This window comes from Drosophila erecta, unplaced genomic scaffold (assembly GCF_003286155.1).
Source record: "Drosophila erecta strain 14021-0224.00,06,07 unplaced genomic scaffold, DereRS2 tig00000000-arrow-pilon, whole genome shotgun sequence".
NCBI lineage: Eukaryota > Metazoa > Arthropoda > Insecta > Diptera > Drosophilidae > Drosophila > Drosophila erecta.
This window is the reverse complement of record NW_020825194.1, coordinates 4279327-4306006: the sequence shown is the minus strand read 5'-3', so window position 1 is coordinate 4306006 and position 26680 is coordinate 4279327. Positions and strand designations below refer to the sequence as shown.

The 26680-nt window shown below is 44.8% G+C and overlaps 1 protein-coding gene across 7 annotated transcripts in view; it reads left to right on the top strand.

Moving 5' to 3' along the window:
* Positions 1 to 26167, top strand: part of LOC6554278 (polyadenylate-binding protein RBP45) — a 57027-nt gene extending 30860 nt beyond the window's left edge. For 4 of the 7 annotated variants that reach the window (XM_015153541.2, XM_026983606.1, XM_015153540.2 and 1 more), the window contains exons 3-9: positions 13025 to 13112; positions 15532 to 15607; positions 16159 to 16255; positions 20569 to 20758; positions 20941 to 21333; positions 22259 to 22412; positions 24700 to 26167. In XM_015153541.2, the coding sequence (XP_015009027.2) occupies positions 13025 to 13112; positions 15532 to 15607; positions 16159 to 16255; positions 20569 to 20758; positions 20941 to 21333; positions 22259 to 22412; positions 24700 to 24741 (1040 nt within the window). In that variant the 3' untranslated portion in view covers positions 24742 to 26167. Of the gene's footprint in view, positions 1 to 13024; positions 13113 to 15531; positions 15608 to 16158; positions 16256 to 20568; positions 20759 to 20940; positions 21334 to 22258; positions 22413 to 23244 lie in introns of all 7 variants that reach the window. The other 3 variants (XM_026983591.1, XM_001981438.3, XM_026983597.1) reach the window with 2 other exon arrangements.
* Positions 26168 to 26680: the final 513 nt, after the last annotated feature.

The following is a 26680-nucleotide window of genomic DNA, read 5'->3' as shown; positions in this document are numbered from 1 at the left end:
CCAGCACAACTTTCAACTTTTACAGCAGGCCAACAAAAATGAAAGCATGAGGGTGTGTTTTCTTTTTTCTCTTCCTTTTTTTTTTTGAAAAATTGCCAAAGCAGCAGGAAGAGTAGCAGCCTCGGCGTTAAATCAAAAAATTATATAGTCATATAGTCGGGCGCACACACATCGGCGCCATAACCAACACATGGCCCGGAACAGGAGCAACATGCTCGGCATTTAGGTGCGGGCCCTCTGCGAGTGATAGAGGCGATAAGGATGGCAAGGAAAAGCCACGGCTGGCAAAAATTAATTTATAATAGGCATCCTTTACGAGATGACAAGGCTGCCGAATGAGATAATGGCATCAAAAGGCGTGGCTCGTCGGGATTTGTGGGCCGAACCGGTCGCATGTTTGGCAAATAACGAAATTACTTAACGCTGCAAAATGGGATGGCGCTTGTAAGCTCTTGCTAATAAATTTTTCAAAATGTTTGTGTGCGAAATGGGAAAATGTGATTTCCAGCAGCGGAGCAGTGCAGCAAGAACTTCCCCATTAAACTGGCAATTAATTATGCAAGTCGAGGCGCGAGCAAATGGAGTTGGTCGAAAGGTTGGTCAGTGAACCCAGGTGCGCCTAATTTGGGCTTTATGCCTGTCTCGTCTAACGCTATATCCTGTCATTAACTGTCGCTCATCGGCATTAGCCCACTGGAGCTGCACAAGCCCCATGAATCCTTGAAGCCAAACTGATGGCTGATACAGGGCACGCGCAATAAAGTGTATTTTATGGGCAAATTATGTTTATTAGTGTGTCAAAATGTCAACCTTATGCACGACAAAATACATATTAAAGAGCACATATAAAAATGAAATATGAAGCCTCAGACACAGGGTCATAAAAGTATGGCCTTTTCGGCAGCCAATTTCGAGAGTAAGGTAATTTCGGAGCCCCAGCTAAAAAAGAGGACCGCAGGCCACACAACAAAGTGGCGGTCAAAGGGATAGCAAAGGCCAAAGGGCGAAAAGGACGAGATGCAGGACGAGACTGCAGGCATTGTAATGCGACCTTGTTCGTTGTCTACATTGTGGCAGCAGATATAATTCGATTTGCAAGCTATTCCCAACCCGCACGAGCACACGATTCGAATATGAAAATGAAAATCATCGTAAAATTTCTTGAAGAGCAGAACCTTGAGCGATCACTGAAAGCAATGTGCAGCAATTACTTGCGAAGTTGAGTTAAGCATTTATGTAATGTATTATTCTACTTACAATGTTTCCAAAAAGTTGAAAGAAGTTTCTTTGGTTTTAATATGCTTATGATAATTGGGGGACTTTTATGGCCAAGTGCAGACGCTTGCTGAACTTTCTCCAAGTGTAAGCCAACGAACCGGGCAACAACAAGCAAGTTACAACAATGGGCGGGCAACATTGTTGCATCAGAGAACGCGCCGCGATGCATGCTAAAAGTAATGCACAATGACAAACGCTCGTCCCAAACCACCACCACTGGCACCGTGGCACCACCGAATCCGGCTAGAAATCCCCGGGGGCGAGTGCCACAAAGACTGGGCCAGCATATAAAAATAGTGGCTGGCAAGATGGAGGAGGAGCGAGTGCCTTTGCCTTTGCTTTGCCCCTGCGACTGCGACTGCAGCCCACGCAGGATGGCCAACGCGCATGACGCGCTCCTCCAACCGCCGCAAACTCACTGGCTGTTCCGCTGACCCACCGCCCCACCAGGAGCCGCCAGCAGCCACCAGGAACCGCCGAGAACCACCCACACCACCCAGCCCACCCACTAGCGGAAGCTGACGAAATGTTGCCGATGAGCATTGCTAACGATGTGGGCAAGAACAACACAACGCCTACGAGGACGAAGCGCTGACGATGACGAGGACAAAGCCAGGACGAAAGCAGGACGAAGTCGGCAGCAACAAAATTGCAGCTAGCCACTTTCTTCCTGGGCGGGAATTGCATTATCTGCGCGCGTCTGTGTGTGTGTGTGTGCCTGCCTTTCTGTGTTTGTTGCATTTTTATTTGCCGTTTATGTCTGTGTCTATGTCTATGTATTTGTTGCTGTTTTCTATTTTCCAGCTTCGGCTGCCTTCATTTTCCGCCCACTTTTTGTTTTTGGCCCGCTCGTTGCTCGTTGCTCGTCGTCGGCGGTTGGGCGTAAAACTTTTAAATTAGAAATTTTTGTTAGTTGCAGAAATCGAGGATGGGGAAGGGCAAAAGTGAAGTGTTGGGACGCCAGCACTCAATAGTTTTTTACACTTTGTTAGTCGGTTAGTTTTTGTTGCGCAGTTTGTGTTGTTCTTTTTATTTCTTTATTTTTTTTTTGTATTTCTAGTTGTGCGCTGCATTGTGGTTTCCATTGGCACTCGACAGTTGCTATTAATTTTTAATTTTTTCTTTTGGCTTGTGCTTCTATTTTTTCCCCCGTGTGAGGTCAAAGTTTTAATGCAATTTCGGCGAGGGTGTTGAATAAGGAACAGCCTAAATGATTTGAAAACAATCAAAGGCTTATGGCTATATGATGATTTTAAAGGGGAAGAGAGTTTGTGGATTTTATTTCTTTGTATTACCTTTTTTGCTCACAATAAAACCCATTAACATTGAGCGCCCACAAAAGTAGGCAATACTTTCCATGGGCTTCCTTTGTTATTGCCTATTTGCCCAGGTCTGGAGTTTAACAAAAGATGAGGTGATTGAAATTTCGCTCCACAAAGGAGAAAGCAAGAAAGCCAGAGATAATTTCAGCAATAGGCGTCACCTAATGGCATTCCGCAAATTGTTTGTTGAATTCACAGGCAAGGGCAAACGCCTGTCAAAACGACTGAGATTCAGGACTTCGGGACTTACTTCCTCCTTTCCGCCAGCCGCTCGTCCTGTAGGAATGGCATAAAAAAAAGGTTGTCATGCTGCCAAGAAGCGGCGAAGACGATGACAAAAAACAACAACTTAATACCCAGCTGATGCCTATTAAGCACAGCATTTGTGGCACCACCAGCACCCACCATCCACCACCCATCATCCTCATCCCACCCACTGTGCAGCGCTGCGTGTGTCTTGCCCTGATTTTGTGGCTGTGATATTTTCATTTGCTTGATTTGTTTTGGCATAATTCTGCCGTCTTTCCGACTTTTTTCCTTTGGCTGGGCGATTGGTAAATTATTGGGAATCTCGTTGTGGTTGCGGAACTCGCATTGTTTGGGTATTGGCAAACCGCAAATCAGCAGTTTTCTGTTTTTTTCCCCCATTTTCTGCCCATTTTTCCCTTTCGCCTCGCATTAAGCATTCGCCATGGTGGCCCGAGCTCCACTAATTTGGGCATGCCAAGTGACGATGCACACGTAGCAGCAATAATTTCGGCTAATTGCTCTCTGAACAGCAATTTAAATGCGAAATGAATTCAGTGTGGGCCACACGCCCACAGAAGAGGGCCAGAAAATAGTTTCATTTGATGCTTCTGCTGCAGTTGTAATAATATTACGCATACGCTGTGTGCGCCCACTGCAGGCTGCATATTAAAAACGAGTTTTGCCGTTTGGCCAGACAACCGGACTAGACCGACCACGACCCACTGGAATCCGGAATATGGATATCTCGTCTCGTCATACATACTCGTACATGTCGAGTATGACTTTCATTGCAATTCATATCTGTGCGCAGACATCGCTCGCAAAATGGCAGAAATTAAATTCGTCTCTCGACTGACAAATGTCCCCCGAGTGGGCAAAACCAGAAAAGTACTTGACGATACGTAAAAGTCAAGTCAAATTGCAGGGGACTCGCCCGAACGCATCCCCTTTTTCATAAGTCAGCTTGTAATGTTGTTAAGCATCCAAAGATACTGTCAGTGTAGTGGCCACAGAATGCAGGGGGGGAATGTCCTGTGGGGCACGACTCTTCTGGCTGTATCTGCAGCATTGTATCTTTAGTGCTGCCGCCGGAGTCGGCAACTTCAACTTGGTCCGGGTTTTTGCTGCTGCTTCTGGTCGTCGGTTTGGCTTGGTTTGGCTTGGTTTGGTTTGGGTGGCTGAAGAGCAGCTGATGTTGATGATGATACACACTCAAGTGCGCTTTGGGTACAGCAGTTGAGTAAATACACCAACAGGACTCACACACACACGTGGGCAGGGGGAGGACTGCCCTCACCCGTACACACACGGGCACACGCGTCGTATGCGCAATATGGCGACGTCTAAGTTGACTTTGGCGCTGTTGCCGCTTTTACTTATTTATGCCAATTTTTGGCCTGCGTGTGCGAGAGTGCGATGTGCCTGCCGGATTGTGGCTCGTTTGTTATTGTTGATTTTCGGCTGGCTTTGCTTCTATTTAAGCATTTAAAGCAAGATGCTACGTGAGCTGAATGCCGTGCCTTGCACACCCCAGCCTACACTGCGAAAAGTCTGCTCTAATTTGGGCATTAAGCTCTTTAAGAGATCAGGAATGATAGAAAGAAAAGCGAATAATAGTACTAGTAATTAGTACTTAAATTACCCAAAAATCTTACATTTAATACAGATTATTTATTCATAATTTGTGCGCTTCATAATCTGTCTAGCTTGTTCATTTAAAAACCTCACCGCTGCGGCACAGTAATCCCCCTTATTAGCCACCTAACATGACCCACTCCCAGCCGGGATATATATTTAAATTCCACCCCTTAATCCAGCGACTCCCCAGGGACATTAAAGACCTCTAAACCAAACCAAACGAAACCGAACCCAGTCAACCAACGAACCAAGCAGCCGGCACAAATTTAACCAACTGAAGCCACTTGGGAATCGCTCTGACATCGCTCTCGCATTGGTTTTATTTCATTAGTTCTGCGCCAATTTAAATATTTAACGAACATTGCGAGTTGATAGCATTTGCCGGCAGCTTTAAATTGACAAAAGCGAAACAGAGCGCGATCGAAAAAAGAAGTGGGCAAATGAACGCGACTGTGGCATAGATTAAATTTCCGCTCTTATGAATGCGCGTAGCTAATAGAAACGGTGGTGCAGGATGGGTGGTGCTGGCTAGTTCGGTGGTTCGGTGATTGGGTGGTTGGGTGGTTGGCTGATTGGGCGGCTAGGAGGCTGCGACAGCATGGTAGCTGCATATATTTTGAGTTAGGTCCCTGCTGATGCCGCACATCCGTGGTCCCCGGTCGGCGTTCGTCAGTTTCAAATGTCCGAAAAAAGAAATCCAATTTGCCCGGCGCTGGTTCGCGCTGGCAATGCCCCATGGACATGCGTTAATAAAAAAGAAAAAAAAAAGAGAAAAAAGGGAGCTCAAAAATAAACAAAAAAAAAAATGATGGAAAACGTCGGGCCAAAACAACACAGGCACAAAAAACTGGCCAACTGGCGACGGCTGCAGCCGGCCATCCAAACCCAAATCCAAAACTGGGGGCCACGGCCATGGGAACGTGTAGAAAATAAAAATTTCTATTTAAATGGCAAAAATCAACAAATGCAACGCAAAACAATCTAAAACACAAATCGAAATTAAATGACCGCACTTGCACACAAAAGCGGGCTTCACAGAAAGCGACCGAACGCACACACACGTACATGTGCACAGTGAAAAAAGTGGGGGAACATGGCAAAAACAAGCCACTCGTGGCCAACAAAAAAAGAGCGAGAGTTTCGGAAAAAATGGAAAGCAAGTGACTGAAATAAAGTGCAGCAGCTGCGCAGCGTTCTAAAAAAAGGTAACAAGGTTTGTAAGAGTCTGGAGGTTGAGGAGAAGGGAAAAGGGGAAGGGGGTCGGTCAGCTTGCCGGCCGCTTTTCCATGTATGTGTTAGCCAAATGCCAGACGCGGGTTGTGCAATTTCAACATTTCATTCAGCGACGATTTTTGAATTTCCAGTTCGTCGTCTTTTGCGTTTTCCCGTCTGCGATGCATATATTGTTTTTTGGCATGGTAACTGCCGCAGCAGAGCTGGGATTTTAGCCAGAATTATTAAATAAAAAGAAGATGACAAGTAGGTACATCTGTTTCACCATTTTTATGACTTTAATGTAATGAAACCCAAGTTCATGGCTGTTATACATTAATTTACTTACACGGCCACCCCTTGAAATGATCTCATTTGGCACCCACTTCAACGCCTTGCTGTGTCTAGTGGGCCAAATTAATTAACTGCAAACGTGCGAGACTAAATGAAGTCACTTGCCCGGCATTTCCATAAAAAGCAGGCACATACACCTTACAATTAACACTCCAACGCCCGGCTAACCCGAATCGTACCCTATAACATCCCATGCCATCCCATCCTAACCCGGCCTAACCCATATGTACAAGTCATGTTGGAGCTGGGAAAAAAGGAGTATCACTGCCACTATTACGATACTAACATATAGCCACGACAGCGATTCGGGCTAACGGACTAACGAGTGACACTACGAAATAAAGGGAAATGCCCCGTAAGTGTGGATGTATCAACACCTACTGTATACAACCGCCCACAGCGCAAACAAAAATGGGAACTGGCCAAGTGTAATGAAAGCGGAAAAGAGACGAGAGACCGGTAACGGCGGAAAATAAAAACGGTAACCGCAATTTGACCCAGGTTTTTACTTGCTTTACATTTCGTGGCGCCCGACAAATATGCAGATTGGCACACGGGGGCTGCATCCCTTGCCCCACCTGCGACGCGTTTACCTCTAACATGTGCTACCAACGACGACAGATACATTTTCCGGGTGCTGGCTTGGTATCTTCTCCCCACCCGTTCCACCCCCTTTTGACAAACGCTTACAGCAGCGTTAAATGTTCACCGGGGGTTGCGGGCGGGCGTGTTGTCTATAGCCTTGCTGTGCGTTTGTGTGCGTGGGATATAACTAACCCGGACACAAATGCAAACACATGGGCTCCCCAGCAGCACGGATAGAAAATTGTTGCGAGTATTTATCAAAGGAGTGGAGGAAATTTTGAAATCAGACAGAGGATTTAGAATTGGTAGAGGAAAGACGCATCAATCCCTACCTATATTAATTAAAATATTATATACTTCACTGATTTGTTGGAATATTTCCTAGGCTATGAACTGATCAGCTGTTCAGCCAGTTGCCACATTTGCTGCCAGTGTACCGCCTGGTTTCTTTAAGCCAAGTTTGTTTGGTTTCGACCAGCGCTGCTTTTGTTGTTTCTAGGCCGGAACACACGCAATTTCCATTTCGCAGTGGCTCTGTGTGTGGGATTTCCCAGTTATAGGGCAACATGTTCCTGGCACTCGGCACTCAGGACTCCGGACTGAACCTTGCTGCATTTCTTGGCCTGTCCTGCCTTTTTTCGATTCCTGGCTACGCAAATTCGTTGTCGTCTCCGGGTTTTCCGACTGCTGCTGCTGCATTGTCGCCTCACACGATTGTCAACCCCATGGAGTTGGAAAATCGACAAATACCCAGTGTAGGCAGTAGGCTACTGGCATTTAAATGCGAATTTTGCACGCGATCTGCAAGCGGAATGTGGGACCCTGCCACATTTAAATCAAATTATTGACATTTGCTTAAAAGCCGGGCGCTTGAGTCGCATACAAATGATTGAAGTTTCGGTCGGGCACTTAAAGTCGAGCACTCGCAGAGTCAGCACTAAAAAGGACTTGAGTTGAGGTCCTGATAAGAGTCGGGAATTGCTGGGGTTGCTGATGATTCCGGTGGTGCAAAGGGGTTTGGGTGGGGCTGGGGCTGGGTTTTTGTGGCCCCGGGGGCAGCAACCCTTTTGCCGCATTTGCGTTTGCCTTTGCTTCTGTCATGTTTTGTTTTTAATAGTTACTGAATCTCATTAGAATTTAGATGAGTCTTAATGAGTCATTGTTTTACACGTTAGACGAGCGCAGAAGACGTCGCCGCCGACGCCGGTGGCAACACAAACAACAATACGGCGGCAGTGCACTGCTCCCAAAAGTTTCCAAAGCCAGTCACGAAAACATGAAAAGGTGGCGAATTTCCGCGCAAATTTTCTCGGGACCCGCGAAAACAGCGACACAAAGACAGGAAAAGCGAGTCACAACACAATGAAATTTTCATTTGATCTGCGCGACGCGACAACTTGATGAGGCAGCTCCACCCACTCAGTTTTTTTCCAAACCAAGGAGCTTGCCACCTGAATTATGCAGAGAAAGAAATACCAAAAGCCAAATATAACATATATTGTTTAAACAACTTTATAAAAGATATTGAGTTATACAATTTGCGTACTAAGAATCTGTAAATATCACTCATTGCGAAATGGTTTTCAGGATTGTTATGAAAGTGTAATTCCCCTATTTTCTCTGTGCACTTACACAATACAAACGACTGGGACTCATTTAAGTGGCAACTTAAATGCCACGCACACTTGCGGAAATGATGCTGACTCCCAGAGCTCGGTTATCACAGATTCGGTGCGAGAATGGGCACAAAATGGTGGCAAAGGATTGCGGCCTGGCAGCTTGTGGTAATCAGCATTAAAAATCAGCATTATCATTGCAAAGGCGGCAACGGCGTCTAATGGCGTCAACTCCAAAGAGGCAGCGGGCTGGGAGTTGGGTATCCTTAAAGTGACTGGCGTTTCATTAGCGAGTCAAGTTGATTGGCTTTCGAGTTGGGAGCTTTCTGTTTCGAGTTTGCTGCACAAACAGGCGTTGCAGCTGCAGTTCGAGGACGTAATCAAGATGAAATTAAAGCGCAAAGTTTGCTTTAAGTCGACTCGTGCAGTGGCCGACGCTAATTAGATTTTTTAGTTCGACTTAGCAGTTGGCCAGGACCCACTGCTCGCTTTCTTTGCTCGCATTTCATGCAAATGAATGAAATTAAAAGCACATTATACTTTATAATGCGCCCTGATTTGTGATTTGCCAACCAAGCAAATTTAATTTAAAGATTTGCCAAGCCACCCATACAAATGTATGTATCTTTAGACTTATCAGCACTTAGGCAGCCCCTAGATAACCGCAGTGCCAAATTGTGGGCATAAGTGACTCTCGAGAGCACATAAATGCGGCAGGGAGCCCATTGATTGGGTTTTAGGGGACGGCCTTGATCAAAGTCATAAGTCAGCGGCATACAAATCTCCATGTAAATATCCTTTCACAGTTGAGTTGTCCTTTTCGGACATCCCGGGATGGCACAGCACGTCTAGGCAACTGGATTATTAACATTTCAATATAATTTGTGGGCCTGCCTTCATATTCACTGAACGAGGATGGGAATGGGGATGGGAATGGGGAAGGGCAGCCCTAACTTTTCCTGCTGACGTCTGGGAAAATTAACGCGCCTCAGGACTTTGATCCTTTTTTATATGTGTATACATGACAGAGGGAGCCCGCTGCGTGTTGGGCCCGTATTTGCTTACATATTCATCAATTTTTGGGTTAAGTTGTGGGCGGTCTCAGGCATCCGGGTATCCGGGTATACGGGTATCCGGGCTGGGTTCAAATGTATCTGAATGCGAATGGATGCTGGGGCGGCCAGCACGTTTTGCGGTTGCTGGCGTCAAATTGTTTTGCTTGTTTGGGGCTTTCAGTGTCACAGCGGGACGATATCAGTGCGCAGTCGGTCAGCTGGTGGTTTTTTGACCGCCGGCTAAACGCTTTTAGCCTTAATGCACTGCCCACTTAGTTTGGGCAGTTCATAATTGCCATTACGCATACGCCGCGTGGTCGCTTACAAAGTGAATTGCGAAATGAGATTGCCGGGGTCGGTCAATAAAACATTAGGGCCCACGGATCGATGCGACTGGGACACATACATCTTGGCAAGGCCGTGGGCAGCAACTCACTCCCTGGGGGCTGATCAACCAGCCAGCAAGGCAGCCAGCAAGGCAGCCAGCCACATCCTGCCCGGAATCGTGTCCTCGATGGGGTTGCGTGTAATTAAGCGCTGCAGCTTATGTAAGACAAACAGGAAATAAGGTTTAGCACAAACGCATAAATAACAACGGCAAATCAGTAAAGCAAGGCAGCAGGCAGTGGGTAACATAAATAAAGGCATACAAACAATGAAAGCGGATAACATAAAATTTACAACAACTAAAGCCAACAAACAGGAGCCGCCGAAGCAGGCAAGACAAGTAGAAGTGTATAGTTATGCACTGGGAGAAATAAACACAAGAAATCTTCCAAAATCAAGTCTTTCGTCCAAGCTATACATTTAAATCGGTTTAATTGGCTTTCTGGGAAAGTATATCAAGCGAAACAAAATTGCTGATACCGCAGGAATGATTTTTATCAGTGCTCCAATGCCCCACACACATGGACGCTGGTGTACGCCCTGAGTAGCTGCCGTCTTTAATCAAATGGCAAAAGGAGGTGTGGCAAGAGGCACTGCTGACACACTTTGTCCAAAGGCGACTCACAGTCCCCGCCGGCTGAATCACCTGGCTGACGACGATGTTAACGCTCTCGCCCAGAAAGTCCGGGAGGTTGGTGGGTGAAGTAAGTCAGGAGGCCAGGAGACCAGGTGAACGGAAAGGGCCGGGTGCCTCCATGGCAAATATACAAAACACTTGTAACTGCCGTGCAGCTAGCAAGGATTTATGATTAATTTATGGGCACGTGTGTGAAAGACAACGACAACGACAACGACAACGGCAACGACAGTGGGCGACTGTAACGATGGCAAAAACTTAATTAACTCATTACATACGCACCGTTTTAATCAGCAAACGAGCCGAGCTGCGGCAGCGGCAGCGGAAGCGGGCGAAAGAAATGAAAAGCTGCCATCGCGCTTGACATGCTGACACCGAAGGCGGCGTGGCAGCTGGGGGGGGGGCGTGGCAGTGGGGCAAGAACTGCCAATCGAGCCCGCGGCTCAGTGCAAATTTAAAGCGGCCTTTGACTGCAATTAGTGGCTGCCTCGTTTGTCTGTCTCACACACAGTCAGCGCGAATCTCACGGATACGTGCGAGAGTAACGTTACATACACTTGGCGGGTTGCGTGCCAGTGCTGTTCGCCTTTTTGGCCAGCCAGGCGAAAGCATTTCACCTTTGAGCCAAGTGTGCGAAAGGGGGTGAGCCCCCACAATTGATTTACAATAACCCCAACTACTCGAGCCGAGTCAAGCCGCCTCAATGTACTAAGCCGCGCTCGGCTCCGCCACTGCGATTACAATGGGCTCATTAACGGTGGCGTATACGCAATTCGCAATTAAATAAAAAGTGGCCACGTACACACAAACGCGAGCACTGCGCGAAAAAGCTGTGCAATTTGATGCATTCTATAAACAACACTCTTTCAGCTTTCAGCATTAATACCTTCGCAATGGGCGCTTACTATTTTAGTGCTTCTGTTCCAATCTGTGTAATTTCTCGCAGTGCACCCCCTTGGTATATTTGTACACGTGAACACGCAGAGATTTACTCGTTTGGTTTGTGTTTTTAAAAGGCCAACAGGCCGCAGTCAGAACGAATCTACTTATTCAGCCCGGCCAGGATCCCGCGCCTTAACGTTTCGCCATCAGTTCCGCTGGCTCTGGGAAATTCCTTTTAATATTTATTTAACACAAAAGCTTTCCGCATTTCGCATTTTGCCTTCGCTGCGGCCGCGCCGACGACGTTGCCGTTAATTTTTCGCTTTGCTTTTCATTTTCGCAAAATTACCGGAAATGTTAATTTCTGCACGTGCAGCAGACAAGGCCGTTGGGTGGTGGGTGGTATAATGGGTGGGTCTGGGCCACGCCCAGCGGCGTTGTCAGCCTCGAATGTCGTCGCAGTCGTCAGTGGCCCCAGCTGAATAGTGCTAATTATTTAGGGTAAGAATTCACTGTGTGTTTGTGTTTGCGCAAATGGGAAGGGGCGTCGCTGGGCTGACCCCCGAAAAAATGCCCCATTGCATTGGCCCTTAACCCATTACCACCCCACGTGCGTCGCTCCGCTGCTTTCGCCTTTCGCCAAGTCTTGGCTACTGAGCTGAGCTCCACCGAACTGAGCTGACACAAGAGCGCACGAAGGACAACGAGAACGAGCACCACCAGCACCACCAGCACCACCAGGACGAACTAAGCCACCCTTTCCTTCGCACTCGCGACTTTTTCTGTGCCACAGAGACAAAGCACACAAAAATAATAATAAATGATTGCGATTCGCGCAAGTGTGGTTGTGTTTGCTTTGCATGTGAGCTTCTTATTGTATAAGCGTACACTCTAAACTTTCTGGTCTTGCATTTGATGGCAAAAGAAATAGCCCATAAATTTGTGTAATATCTACAAACAGATATGAGTTATTTAAAATCCTTTGGGATATCTATTCCTTAAATTAATACAGTCTGCTTTGCAATAAGTATAATCTTTTGCGAGCACCAAGACTGTAAAAAGTTGTTCAATTCCAAAGTTGCCTCTCTGTTTGATCCTCAAGCTCTCGTAGTGTTTTGCGGTGCAGAGATAGGTGGTTGCATTGCAGATAGGTGCTTGTTGGGTGGCTGGTGGCGCCACCCACTGCACTTGTGTTTGTGCAGCCTGCATGACAGCGAATGGCTTTGAGTTTGTGCATGTGTACACCATGTTTGGCCTGATGATGGGGCCAGAAGATTCGAGCGTGGAAAGTTTACTTAGATGAATGGGTTAATTAGTATTAATGGGGACGTTCTTCAGTGGGCGAGTGGGCGTGGCAGCGTAAGAGATACACAGTGGGCGAGGTTTGCGTGACGTATCTGAAAAACTAATACAGTGTGGGTGGCGGGGAGCTTGGCAGCTTTTGTCATCGCCTTCGCCCAGCCATTTGAACCCATCAATCTGCGCGGCTCCTTTGCGATTTCAATTAACTTATCTCTGCTTATGCAGCATAAAATTATACATGAGAAAGTTCTGCTTCTTGGACTTTTTTTTTATGAATATGCATTAAAGTACTGCGTCAGCGTTGGCAATAAATTGCGAAATAAAAGCGCATGACTTGAGTTTCTCATTTGATTTGCGTTTTTATCTGGTGCATATTTTGTGCGATTCACGATGCGCCAGCGGCATCAACCCTTTCCCAAAAGTCCCAGTGAAAATCTGCGAAAATCTGTGAAAATCTGCAAAAAAACCCGATACTCAACTTGACACTTTCCCACTCTTTTTTTGCAGAACAATTCCACATCTTTGTCGGCGACTTGAGCTCAGAAATTGAAACTCAGCAATTGCGCGAAGCATTCACACCATTCGGCGAAATCTCGTAAGTATTAAAATGCAAATTTTCCATTTGCCAGTTAACTTGGAATTGCCTTTTTCCCATTTCCCCATTCTGCAGCTTTTATTTCGCATTTTCCCCCTTTTTTTGCGACAATTTTCCTGTCACACATTCTCTGATTATTGGCAGGCGCGTGTGGAGGAGGCTCGCAACTCGCTACTCCATAAAAAATTCATAACTGAATGGCAAAAAAAAGAGTGAATTTATGCAAATGCCACTTTGGCCGAACTCTTTTCGCTGTCTGTAAGTGTCGCCTCGAACAGCCAGATGGAGAGTGCGGCAAAAAGTCGGGACATTCAAATATTTAAGTTGCTATTTTTCGGCATGAAAAGGCAAAGTCACTAGCCATCCACAACCACTTACCACCCACGAGGACCCACCTCCTCTCCCGTGGCAACGACAGCATCAAAAACTTGGCTTAATTAACTTCTGTTTAATCGCAAAGTTTCGAGTCAAAATGTTAGTCCGTCTCCTGGGAGGAACTGCTCCTCCGCCTCCTCCACCTCCCCTTCCACCCACAAAAAGAGGTCCTGCGGCGGCTTATCAAAAATTACGCCAAAGTATTTGATTTTCGGATTTGCCGCTTGTTTGAACCGCGAAGCGGAGGATTCAGTCAGCCGGTCTATCAGCAATCTGCTCCGCTCATCTTCCAGCCGATGGCCAATTTAAATTTTAATAATTTGAAAATCATTCTAATGACCATGGCTTTGATTGGGCTAAAGGGTTTTCTGATTCGCTAATGAACTGGTCATGTCTTTCATCAAATGCCGTTGACAGCTGCAGACTTACGCAAAACTCTGCATCAGATCAATATGATACTTGGGCAAGTGTCTAAAAGTAGGAAATAATTCGAATTCAGAGTTCCAAGTAAGCCTGCTTATGCTTTTAGGCACCTTTAAATAGAACAAACACAACGCATTTACAAGCCAACCTCAGTCAGGAATAGAAAAGCGATACCACTCCAATCACCGCCTGTTGACAACCGTATCGATGGCTACGCATTTCAGTGCCATTGAACAATCGTTTGGCACCTTTGTGATAGCTATCGCTGACATCATTATCGCCGATACTCCCCAAAAACTCAGCCCACTTCGCCAGCTGATTATCTTCGAAGGATGTTGGACGAGGGAGGGAGGAGCCTGGTTGGTATGGGAGCGGCTTAAAGAACTTTATTTCTTATGGCTTTTCCTCGGGACTCGGAGTCGATCTGCTAGCCAACATGTCAAAACGCTTAACGCACAAAGTCGCCGGGATTCGGTCGTGCGGCTCCCAAGGATCAAGATGTCCCCGCTCCGGCTGTCAAAACTTTTATGCGTGCCTGGCGTTGTTTGCCCTTTTTTTTGGCTTTGTTTTTCTGGTTTTTTTTTCGGGCCATTGTTGCCCGGCTTGGTGTTGCCTGGTTTTGGCATTACATTCTGTTTTTTTTTTGGATTTTTGTCGGAGGTCCCAGCGCATTTTGTTTCGTTTTGTTAAATGCGCGGCGCGTGTGAATATTTAATAAGACCTGGCAACAAGCCCCAGAAGCCAAAGCCCAAAGCCCAAAACAAAGTCAAAGCCTGGCCAAAACGCCCGACGGGTTCGCTAGCTCGGCGTTTTACTTATAATAATCATAAAAAAAAAAAAGAAAAGTTGCCGGCCAGCGTCGCCAACTTCGCCGCCGCTGTGGTTTATGCTTCATAAATGAAAAGTAAACTGCCGGACCGGGGGTAATTGCCAAAGTTTCCTGGCAGCCCGCTTTAGTGCGGTGTCGAGGCCCCAATTGTCCAAATGAGAAGTCGTACAGCCGCTGGGGGAAATCAATTTGGGCCCCCGAGTCGGAAGTTGGCCAATTGGCACAAGTGCCGGGTCACTAGTGTAAGTGACCAAAACGAGCAGGTCCTTTTATCCCGCAACTGTAATGAGCGCAGTTCGATTTCGCTGAAGGGAAGCAACAAGATGGCTGAGGGGCAAATCACGGTTCGGAAGGCAGAAATTCATCAAGAAACTTTATCGTTATCTTAAAGCCCAGCGATGAGATGACCGTTACTGGTTTCTTGGCAGCTCAAATCCGGAAGCTGCCCCTTCGCAAACTGCAAGATAAATAAAAAGTTTCCAGCATGAGGTCAGATTTCTAATTTCCGAATTACAAGGAGCCACGCCCACTCCGACGCCCCCGCCCACGCCGGCAAACACAGACTGAATATATTTGTATTTTGTACTCGAACGGAAATATTTGAACACGTCGGCCAGACGGAGACGCAGGCGGAGTTCTCGGGAGATGTCTTTATTAGGAATTTGCATAAATTTTAAAGTTTGCCAGAACGGCAGGAGGCTCCCCTGCACAGAAATATATATTTAAGACTTAGTGAACTCTGTTCGAGACTTTAATGTTTACATTTCGTGTTATTTTCCTCTTTTTTTGCAGCGACTGTCGCGTGGTGCGCGATCCACAAACCTTGAAGTCGAAGGGCTATGGCTTTGTGTCCTTCATCAAGAAATCGGTAAGAGCCGCCAGTGGCATTAGCATATTTAAGTGCATATTTATGCAGTCGTGCGCAGGCTCTTTATTTGAATTCGACAATGCACGCTGCCAAAAATATTAAATAGTCTTATATTGCAAATATAACAATGCTCAGGAAATCTCATATAGATTTGGTATTATTTCTAAAATCAGGACTAAGAGTTGTGACATGTTATTTTCTGTTTTGATGGTAAAACTTGATTCAAAATAGATTTCCTTAGTTTTTTTATTATTTCTAAAATCAGGACTAAGACTTTGGACAAGTTATTTTCTGTTTTGTCGATTTACCTACTATTTAAAATGGATTTCCTTCGATTTATTATTATTTCTAAAATATATTTCTAAATATTTTCTGTTTTGACGGTTTTCTTACTATTTAAAATAGTTATTTTGATGTACCACTGAACTTATATTACTCTGAAAAAATCGTATTTATTTGAGTTGACATTATTCAAGTGAGATTTCTCACCGTGTCCTTCCTACTCCGATTCTGCTCCTGACCGTGTCTCTGTCTTCATTATCGCCCCGCAGGAAGCCGAAAGCGCCATTACGGCCATGAATGGCCAGTGGCTTGGCTCCCGCTCGATTCGCACGAATTGGGCCACACGGAAACCGCCGGCGAGTAAAGGTAAGGAAATCATGAGTGTCACTCCAGTCGGCAGGCCAACAAAGTTTCCGGTGTGCGTACACTCCGGACTTTCGACTACGGACTTGGGACCCCGGACTCGAACTCAAACTCAAACTCAAACTCGAACCGAAACTGCGGCTCGAACTGAGAGCCAGACGACGCGTCGTTCTTATTACAGGAAATTATGGCAATGAATGCCAAAGGTAGAGCGACACAGGCACAATGCCAGGGCCAAATGTGATGCTGGGAAATGGCTGGGAAAATCGAGGGAGAGCGGCGGCATTCAGGAAAACCGCTCGCTATTTATAAACGGCGCACAAATTTTCTGCCAGATTATGTTTTCTTAATATTTTTGTCCCTTCTGAAGCGCACGCGTTTAATTTCCGTAATGGCCTGTACCCAATTTGGTTTTAACTTTTTCAATTAGTCGACCCAGAAATAAGTATAGAAGCTACTAAGCAACAAAAAGAATGCCAAGAAAACCCCATTCAATTAGGCCCGGCAAATCAATTTTCATTTGGGCCCTGCGACACGCCCCCCAATTTATGGCCACGGATCGTTGTCAACCGCACAAACTTCCCAGGACCCTAAACGTAACTATATCCTATATCCTTAGGATGGGGCGTAATCATTATTAACAGCGGACAAACATGCGCGGGGGGGGCTTCCCCCGTTCGACGTTCATAAATCAAAACTTAACGCATATTTGCATGTTTTAACATAATTTTTATTTGTTAGACATACATACGCCGTGAGTGGAGGAGAGTCGCAGGGAATCAGATAAATAAATTTTGCCAACACGAAACTATTATCATAAAAGAGCCCCCTCGCCACAAGGCGAACATGGTTACACAACGAATATTTGGGCAAAATAGTTGGAGTCAAGGTGGAATTTATCGTGCAAAGGCCCGCAAACTGTTGAAGGGTTCGGAAAACGTGAAGGAAGAGCGGATGGGGCTTTCCCGAGTATAATATTTTCCCCTTTGCATTTATATTGTTGTCATAAAAAACGCCTATGAAAGCTTAAGCGTATTTTTATTGGTCTCATTGTTTATTTGACTCTGTCACGGTTTTGTCTGCTCCTCGCTATCTGCCGCTCTGTGGGGTGAAGTGGAATAAAGCTAAATTACCGGGCGGTAGTTGGCTGGCATTCTGTAATACAAGTTATTATTAGCAATTTGACAGCGAAATAATTTTGATTTTTTGATCGCCTTGATGGGCTGAGTCGGCGGAAGAAATGAGTAGCATACGATACGCAGCAGCTAAGGGCTTTTTATGTGCCGCTCACATATGCAAGGGTTGAAAAAATGGTATATGGCTGCATGGGTATAGGTTTTATGATACGCCTAGCGACTGCTGGCGAAACTTTACGATTTGTAGCACTCAACTCATTTCGCATTTGGCATTCGCATTACTTCATGTTTTACGCAGCCACTTTGCCCGATTCTTTTGGCAATCCCATCCAGTTGGCCCGGCATTTTTATGTTTTAAGCAGGCTGCACATTTCACGTCCGTCCGCGTTTAGTGGGCCACTCATGTGTCTGCCCCATTGTTGCTAAAGATTTACGATCCGGCGCAATTGCGCATTTTACAGTTGTGACAATTTTGGCGACGCTTTGCAATTTCGTCCTGGCTAAGAGTTTCTCAGCCCCCCCCCTTCTACTTTTCTACACCGGGTTTACAACAAACGCATTTGCCGCGAACCTTTTTTATGGCTTTGCCCTGGGAAAAAAAGGGAAAGTTGCCGCAAAGTTTTTACCTTTGTCAAACAAGACCTTAGACTCTATTCCGCTGCAAGCCCATAAATAAGGACCGAAATACCTGCAAGCTCATTATGGTAATAACTTAATTAACCAGAAACAATATGCCGACGACAAAAGACGACTGCGCTCCGTATGACAAATTTCTTTGCCGAAACTATTTGACTTTTGACCCGGCTGTGTGGGCGGTAGTTTCTTGGCCAACTCGCAGCAAAATATTTGCAAGAGTTCGAGTTAGGTGAACTCGTTACCGGCAGTCGCTAGTTGACGCAATAAATCAACATTTTATGCAGAGTTGCGCACAATTAAGTAAAAGTTTAAATGCCTCAATGCGTTCGGAAAAGGGACCTAAATATAGACACCCATGGGTGGATTTAAGTTTGTTTTTGGTTAATGTAAAAAAAAGTGAATTTTGTCTTTAAGTGGTAATACTTCATATGAATTGTTGCAAATATCATTAGGTATTTTTTTGCTGGAATCTAAAGTGCGTGCCAATTAGCATACTGCCACGCCCCTGCCAGACGCCCATTGGCATCACCCAGAAAAAAACGAGAATTTCCATGCATATTAATTACTTTTGAATTTGCTCAAGTGCTTGCCACGTCCTCCAAGCTCGTGTTGTTTTTGCCACGTGTAAAAATGTGAATTATTTATGTTAATGATTCGGTGATTATTTCATGATTTAGTTTTACATGCCTATAATTGCTCATTAAAATTTCAAATAGCCGGCAGAAATGGGAGCACCTGCCGGCGCGCCGTTGGCATTCGCATTCTGGCTATTTGGTCCCATAATGGCCATTGGACTGACCAGACTCCAATTATTTGTGTCTGCCCCACGACGCCCACGGATTGAAAATGGAAAATTGGGAAACGGGGAAATGGGAAATGGGAATGCACATGGTCTGTCGTAGACAAAAATGTGCGATAATTATGCCCATGCTCGGCTGAAAGTGCTTTAATTTGCTGCTGACATGAAACTTGGCCAAGTAACTCAGTCACGTAGGGCGTGTGCGAATATGTGCGGCTCGTTGGTTGAAGTTTTCAAAATTTAATTACACCTATTTAAAAGCGTAAAAAAGAAATTAGAGAAAACAAAAAGTGGAAATAATACGGGGCGAAAGGCAGGCGCACACAAACACAAAGCCAAGTGCAAATTAGTGAAACATGACGCTCTAAAGTATGCAATGTTTCTTACACGAGACCACTGAGAACAATTGTAATTCACTTGTCAAGCGCTTAGTGAAATATGGCTTATTGAAAGCCAAAGCAACACGCTGCGCTAAACTATCTCATTAAATATTAAAAAAAAATGTTAAACTACCTACACAGACAAGAGGTAATTTCTCCCAGTGCTCGTGCTCTGATTTGCGTGTGTGTGCGTGGCCAAAGCGCATACGTTTTCAAAAGTATTTGCGAGCTTGTTAGTTTTCCGTGTTTTTCGGCTGCACCCTCGCCTTGGAGCCGTGATTGTTGTTGTTTGGTGGCGTGTGTGTGCAGCAATCCTGTTGCATGTCATTGAGCCATATTTTTGTGTTTTCTTCTGCATGTTCGCTGCGCCGTCGAAGGCAAAACAGAAAGCAGTCGCACACACACACACACACACAAATCCAGACATCCTGCAATGGCATTTTGAGTGGTCCAAATGGAGGGATTTGGCCAGAAGTTGCCTGCCATTAACAGACCATGTTAAGTAGGCCTGGACCCAGAAGGTCCTTGCAGCATATCCATATGCCACCCCTTCGATCTGTGCAAGTGTCATTAGGGCCATAGTTGCCCACAATCGAGTGCGTGGAAATCCCAACGAAAAACTAAACAAAGACATAAACACGCAAGGCAGGCATTATTTTTAAAAGTGCAAATTTAGTTTTAACCTCAAAGGAAGTAATTAGTGTAGCTTTGCATACAAATACGTGCATTCATGGCGCATACGGAACAACAATCAGGGCAACGAGAACGACAACGACAACGACAATGTGGGGTTGTTTCAGACCATTACTATACATACATATATATGTGGTGCATATTGTGCAGGGCGTACAGTGAGTGCAAAAAGCATGGCGACAATAAAACGGCATACGAAAAATGTATATCCACAAAATACGTATAATAAAAAATGCAATAACAACCGCAACAATTTTAAATATGCACCGGCAACAACAAGAAAGCAACGATAAATGGTGTTGCACCACCGCCCCCCTCAGTCCACACTCACACTCACGCACACTAACGCACTCACACACACTCCTTCACCGAGTGGAGCACACGCATATAGGAACCGCACACACACAAGCATATTGACTAAGTGCATGCGGTTATTTTAATTACCAAAACGTTGCCGAGGCTGCTCTTTCGTTGCGTTGCTGCCGTTGTTGCGGGTAAATCCGTTAATTAATTTGCATATTAATCATGCAGCTGGCGAATAAAAAACCGACTCGAACAGAAAAACAGCCTTCCATAAATTGTCGTTCGAGGTGGCAACATTAAATCCAGATCCATCATACCAACACACACGCCGAGTAACACTTGCCTGCATTCCCATTTCATCACCCGCAGAGAACATCAAGCCGTTGACCTTCGACGAGGTCTACAATCAGAGCAGTCCCTCCAATTGCACCGTTTACGTGGGCGGCGTCAACAGCGCCCTCACCGCCCTCAGCGAGGAGGTCCTCCAGAAGACCTTCGCTCCCTACGGCGCGATACAGGAGATCCGCGTCTTCAAGGACAAGGGATACGCTTTCGTGCGGTAAGCCAAGTCTCCAGCATGTATTTAATTTGGAGCATCTTTGCGCTTTTAAGTGTTTCATCCTTGTATATTTGTATTTTCAAAATCATATTCATAGTGCCATATCCTTATCGCCATCCCACTGATATGCTCCATTCTAACGCTTTGCAATGTCTTATTAATTTCTCGCGTTTCCCCGACAGCTTCTCCACCAAGGAGGCGGCCACCCACGCCATCGTGGGCGTACACAACACAGAGATCAACGCCCAGCCGGTGAAGTGCTCGTGGGGCAAGGAGAGTGGTGACCCCAACAATGCGCAGACCATCGCCACCCAGGCGCTGAACAGTGCCGCCGCCGCTGCCGCCGGTTTCCCCTACGGAGTGGGCGCGGCCGCCGCCGCCGCCGCCTACGGACAGCAGCTGGCCGCCACGGGCTGCTGGTACTCGCCCACGCCCACCTACCCGGCCTCCTCGGCCACGGCCGCAGCGGTGACCCCGGCGGCGGCCAGTGCAGCCGCCGTGCAGAACCAGTTCCTGCAGGGCATCCAGGGCTATCACTTCGGCCAGTACGGCGGCTATCAGCAGGGATACATGGGGTGAGTGCGGGTGTGGAGGTGGGAGATTGGGAGATTGGGATTAGGGGCTCTATGAGGGGTGGCATCCATTGTCATTGGATTTGCGCGCAATAATTTTATTGGCTGATGTGTCTGCTTGCAACAGACACGCAACGTTTCACGGAGAGAGAGAAATAAGATATATTCCAAATCCATTTTAAAAATCGAATAAATTAACGTTTATAGAGGCCATTAAAATGTATCTTGCGCTTAACACGCCATCTTTTGTTGCGTATGTATTGCTCAACATGAGATTTATTTATGAAAGTAGCCGTATTTTCTCTACGTGCGTGCATGCAAATCCGAAAGCTGCCCGTTCCATCTGTGTACTTTGTGCAATGATTGAACCGCCACCAGGGATTGGGTACAACAACAACAACAACAACAACGGCAACAGGAACAGCAACGGAGGCGACACCAACAACGACAACATGACGGATGGGTGAATTCATTTGCTAATTGCGAAAGTTTTTCATTTGCACCCTCCTCGGTCTGCGGCCGTATGAAATACATTTCCGCGTCCGTCGTGCTGTCAACATAACGTGCTATTTGCATCGCAGTCGCGTAAATTTTGTTTTCCGCCGCCCCTCCAACTCGCCGCCCTTTTGGTTGCGAATCCCTTTGCCATCCGGCGACTATGCTACCCGTGATAATTGTGGCGCACACCACGCTCCGGGGATTTTAACCAGCGGATCAGCAAATGCAGCTGTTGTGCAGCAGCTCTGCACTGGGAGAAAGTTCCAGAACCTCATTGATTGAGCATTATTTAATTAACCTTAAGCTACCTGTAAAAACTCTCTACAAGCACTAGAAATGCTTTCTAGGAAGGGAAACCCTTAGTGAAAATGATCTGCCTAGCTTTTCTCCGCGTGTACTTATGTGCGCAAACTATCGACTCTCGTTGCAGCATGGGCGTGCAGATTCCGGCCACCTGGCAAGGCGTCACCCAGGCGCAGATCTCACCTGCCCAGCAGCTGGCAACGGGCGTGGCCGGCACCGCCATTCCGCAGGCCGCCGGCGTGGTGGCCTATCCGATACAGCAGTTCCAAGTGAGCCCCCAGGTAGGTGCCTCCCACTCAGATACAGATACAGATGCAGATGCAGATACAGATACACGGCCACATAGATACACTCGTTGCCCGACACATTGAAACATTTTTCGTGCATCTCCACTCCGTTTGTTGAAAGTTCTGAATGTGTTTTGGATGCCATTGTAGTTCGCTCGGTTCGATGCGATGCGATTCGATTCGATTCGATTCGACTCGATTCGATTGAATTCGATGCGATTCGATGGGATTCGTTCGGTTCGTTAGGGTGTGCGATGGGTTGTTTGCTCGGCAGCTGTGTGTGCACTCGAAATGCGTACATATTTCTGGCTGCTATCAAAATATTCCATCGCCATTCGAATGCCTTTGCCTGCTAATGTTATTCTTTTGCATTTGAATATCGAATGTGGACAGAGACAATTGTAATCTGTCAATATGCATGCATGCTTTTGATGAAACAACATTATAGCGAATAGGAGAGGGTGTAAAACAATTGAACACAAAGTATATTGAATATTAAAATAAACATTTGGATAATAAATACTGAAGCCGTTTCTAGTGAAATATGTATAGTACTCTTTTGCATGTATGGCTTAGTAATCTTGCCATAAACCATTTGTGGCACTAGTGCTATCTATTTTACGTGTAATATATTTGCCAATTAGCTTGTACCCTTTATTTGTTTATCTCGTGAGCTCAAATATTTCGAACAATTTCCAACAATTATTTATGCATCTAAAATTTGTGTGTTGTATTGAGAAATAAGCCACGTTTTTGCATAACAATTACTTTTATTCCGTCTACTACTTTTTTCCAATTCTTACTAACACCCATATTATTTTTTAAGGTTTATCCTCTACTCTTGCAGGCACAGTAAACGCCAAAAGCCAAAAACTGAAAATCCAAGCAAAATTTTTAAGTACAGCCGCAATTTTCTGAACAGAAACAAAACCAAACTGAGCTGTAAATAAAATGCGAAGCGCAGAACACACAAATTACAAAACAATTGATGGCATCTTGAAGTTTGGCGATTTTAGAGAGCTGCACCCCAGAAACAAAAAGCAAGCGCGAATGCAAAATCCGAAATCCCACACCCACATGAATATATATCTTTATATATATATAAAACTAGAGCATAATTATCTGTCAACGCCCGTTGAAAAAGCAAACGGGGAAGCAAACAATTATTATGTATATGCCAACAAAAAAGAAAAAAGAAAATGAAAAGAAAGCGAGCATATTTTTAACCCTAGTTGCTTACACCACCACACACACAAACACACCTCGAACCACATATTTTAATGCTTTGTGTAATTGTGTTGGAGCACAGCGCGTTAAAAAACCAACAATTATTAATTTAATAAGGCAGCGGGAGAAATTGCGGGCCAGGAATACAATTTGGTCGAAGGAAAACATAAATCGAGTGGGATGTTGCAGCCTAAATCAAACATAGTCGGGGCATTAAATTAAAATAAACATAATTAAAAATGCGTTAAAATTAATTACGCGCACACAGGCAGGCTGACACATGTATTCCAGCAAATATGTATGTGTGTGCGTGTATGCAAACAGTCCTTAACCCCACATCATCCCTCTCACAGCAGGATCCGCATCATTTTGCATTGCCTACTTTTGTGCGCAGTTTGGTTTTAGCTTAGCACAGACACACACTTGTACACTACCTTCACTGGGCGAGTGAAAGCCGTTTCTCATTCAGCCAGCCCTTGCACACTATAAAGTGATTAGTGTGTGAAATTAAAGTGGTATAAAAGACAGGAAATTAGAGGGAGCGCGACTTTCACTCACCCGCACACACTTAGCACTAGTGCCTAAAAACTATAATAGATGATACTGCTTAGAAATAACTGCCAGTTATCGGGCCAAGTGCAGTTAATTGGCCAACTAGCTCGTCATGTCCTGCTATCATTTCCTATATAGAATGCAACTGAAAGTTCACGCACTCACACCGATTTGTGATCGATCAGCAATCGAAAGACAGGTTCCTACACACGCACACTCACACGGTCTCACCAGCACTCGCAGTTCGAAGTATCTGAATATAAAATAATCATATAAAGTACAGGAACGTCCAGCCCAGCCAGCCCTGACCAGTCCATAAATTGCTTAAAGTTCACAACCTAATTCATTATGACTTCTCGCTTCACTTTCAACAAGCGCTTCAGGAGAGCCATGTACAAAGCAGCCGCAAAAATGTTTCAAACTCCCTCCAAACAACTTACTCTTGAAAACACGCCAGTACTAATCCATGTTTGTACATGTTACGTTTATGGTTTTATTTCAGTTGCCAGATGAGGAGTGGCTAGCTGCAAATTTGTTGTGTTAGTTCTCTGTTGTTTAGGCCAAACGAAAGCGATAAGGAAACCCAAAGCAAACCAAGTCAAATCAAATCAAACCGAACAAAACCAAACCAAACCGAAACCGAAACCAAAACCGAACCGATAACCAAGCAGAATATCCAAGTAGTTAAAAATATGTATGTGGTATGAGTACGAGTTAAATATATATATATAGAGAGCGAGAGAGAGAGCAGAACTCCCATAAACAAGTAAAATATATTGAAAACAATCAAAGTATGCCATCGAATGATATTAATTGATATTAGCTAATCGAGCATAGCCGTAATAAAGTAGATATTATCGCCTAATCATATAAGCCAATAAACACACTTGCAGCCCAAAAACCGAGACAGTTGAGCAAGACATAGGACAAGATATCCGAAAGGCAAGCATTAATCAACTTATAGACAACACGACACACTCACACGAAGCTATAGGGATCGAGAATACATAGCATAACATGAATGTGAAACATAAAAATAGTCATATGGTAAATACAACTAAAAGTGTAGAGTATATTAATGTAAAGTGGTAAAGTCTAGACTTAGAGTTGGTTGATAAGTACATAGAGTATACAGCATATGCATTAAACAAACATGCTTATATAACATATATATACTTATATATATATATACAAGCCGTATAGAGAACACTCACACCACGACAGCGCCCACTCACACAGAAACATGCATACACTCACACGGTGTTTACATACAACATAGAGAAGAAAAACTAGATGCGAGCAACGTATGGTAAATGATATTTATTGTTTATTGTGTTGTGTGCGTTGGATGATAAATCACAAATAGATGTTCAAAATGAAAACCAATTAAAACGATGACAACAACAAGAACAACAGGCAGAAATCCCAAGTACTAGAAATAGCAATAAGCATACGTAACGTAATCGCAATCGCATCGTATCGTCATACGTATCGGACAATTAAGCTGCAAAGGACGACAGGACGTAAGGACGCAAGGACGCAAGGACGAGGCTTGATTTGCATTTGACACGCCCCAATCCCCAGTGAATTGCAGCGTGGAATTTGTTATGTCATTTTTTAGTAGAATTTTTGCATCAAACGCAGCAGAGCATTTAGTTACACACACGGGTGTGGCCCTAGCACCAGTAAATGTCTATCGATAATACCCACACACGGATACAAATACAAATACGGATGTGTAGTATTCGTTGGATGCGCTCACTCAGTACGAAAAGAGGGGTCGGGGATTTTAGCCAAGGATCTGAGGATCAGCAGGACACGCAGTCCTATGGGGCAATCGTACTGTATATTTAAATGTTTTTAGCACTAGAATCTAGAGAAACTACGAGCCGCATGGCATGCGACTTAGATGTAGATGTGATTTTAAAGTGGGCGGGATTGGGCCGGATTAATAATGCAAGCAAAGTGAAGCTGACAAATGCATTTTTTGTTGTTATTTTATTTTCTAGAATTTTGTTAAGTATAACGAAAATGCGAGAACAAAAATTTGAAATGTTGTTGACCAAACGAAAAATAAAATAATCTTAAACACAGTTTTGCAGAAAACAAAAATTTGGCTAGGAAAACAAAGAAATTAAAAAACATTTATAAGTGAACAAGTTTATAGTTAAGACGAAAAAAAATACAAAAAAAAATATTATCGGTTTGTTTGTTAATGTTTGCGCTACATATCAGTAAAGAGTTAAAATGGGTAGTTGGCACGTAGAAATAGTGAAGAGTTGGAAACTAAATAAGAATTAACTGTGGATGGTAAGAAGCATAAAACAAGCTGACAAAGACGACGAACTAAATAATATACAAGTATAAAAGAAAGCATTAAAATATATTAATAACAGCTGTAACTGTATGTATTTATGTTGTGTAACTATAAACTGTGCTAAGTCATTTATATACGTCTATATATATATATATATGAACATATA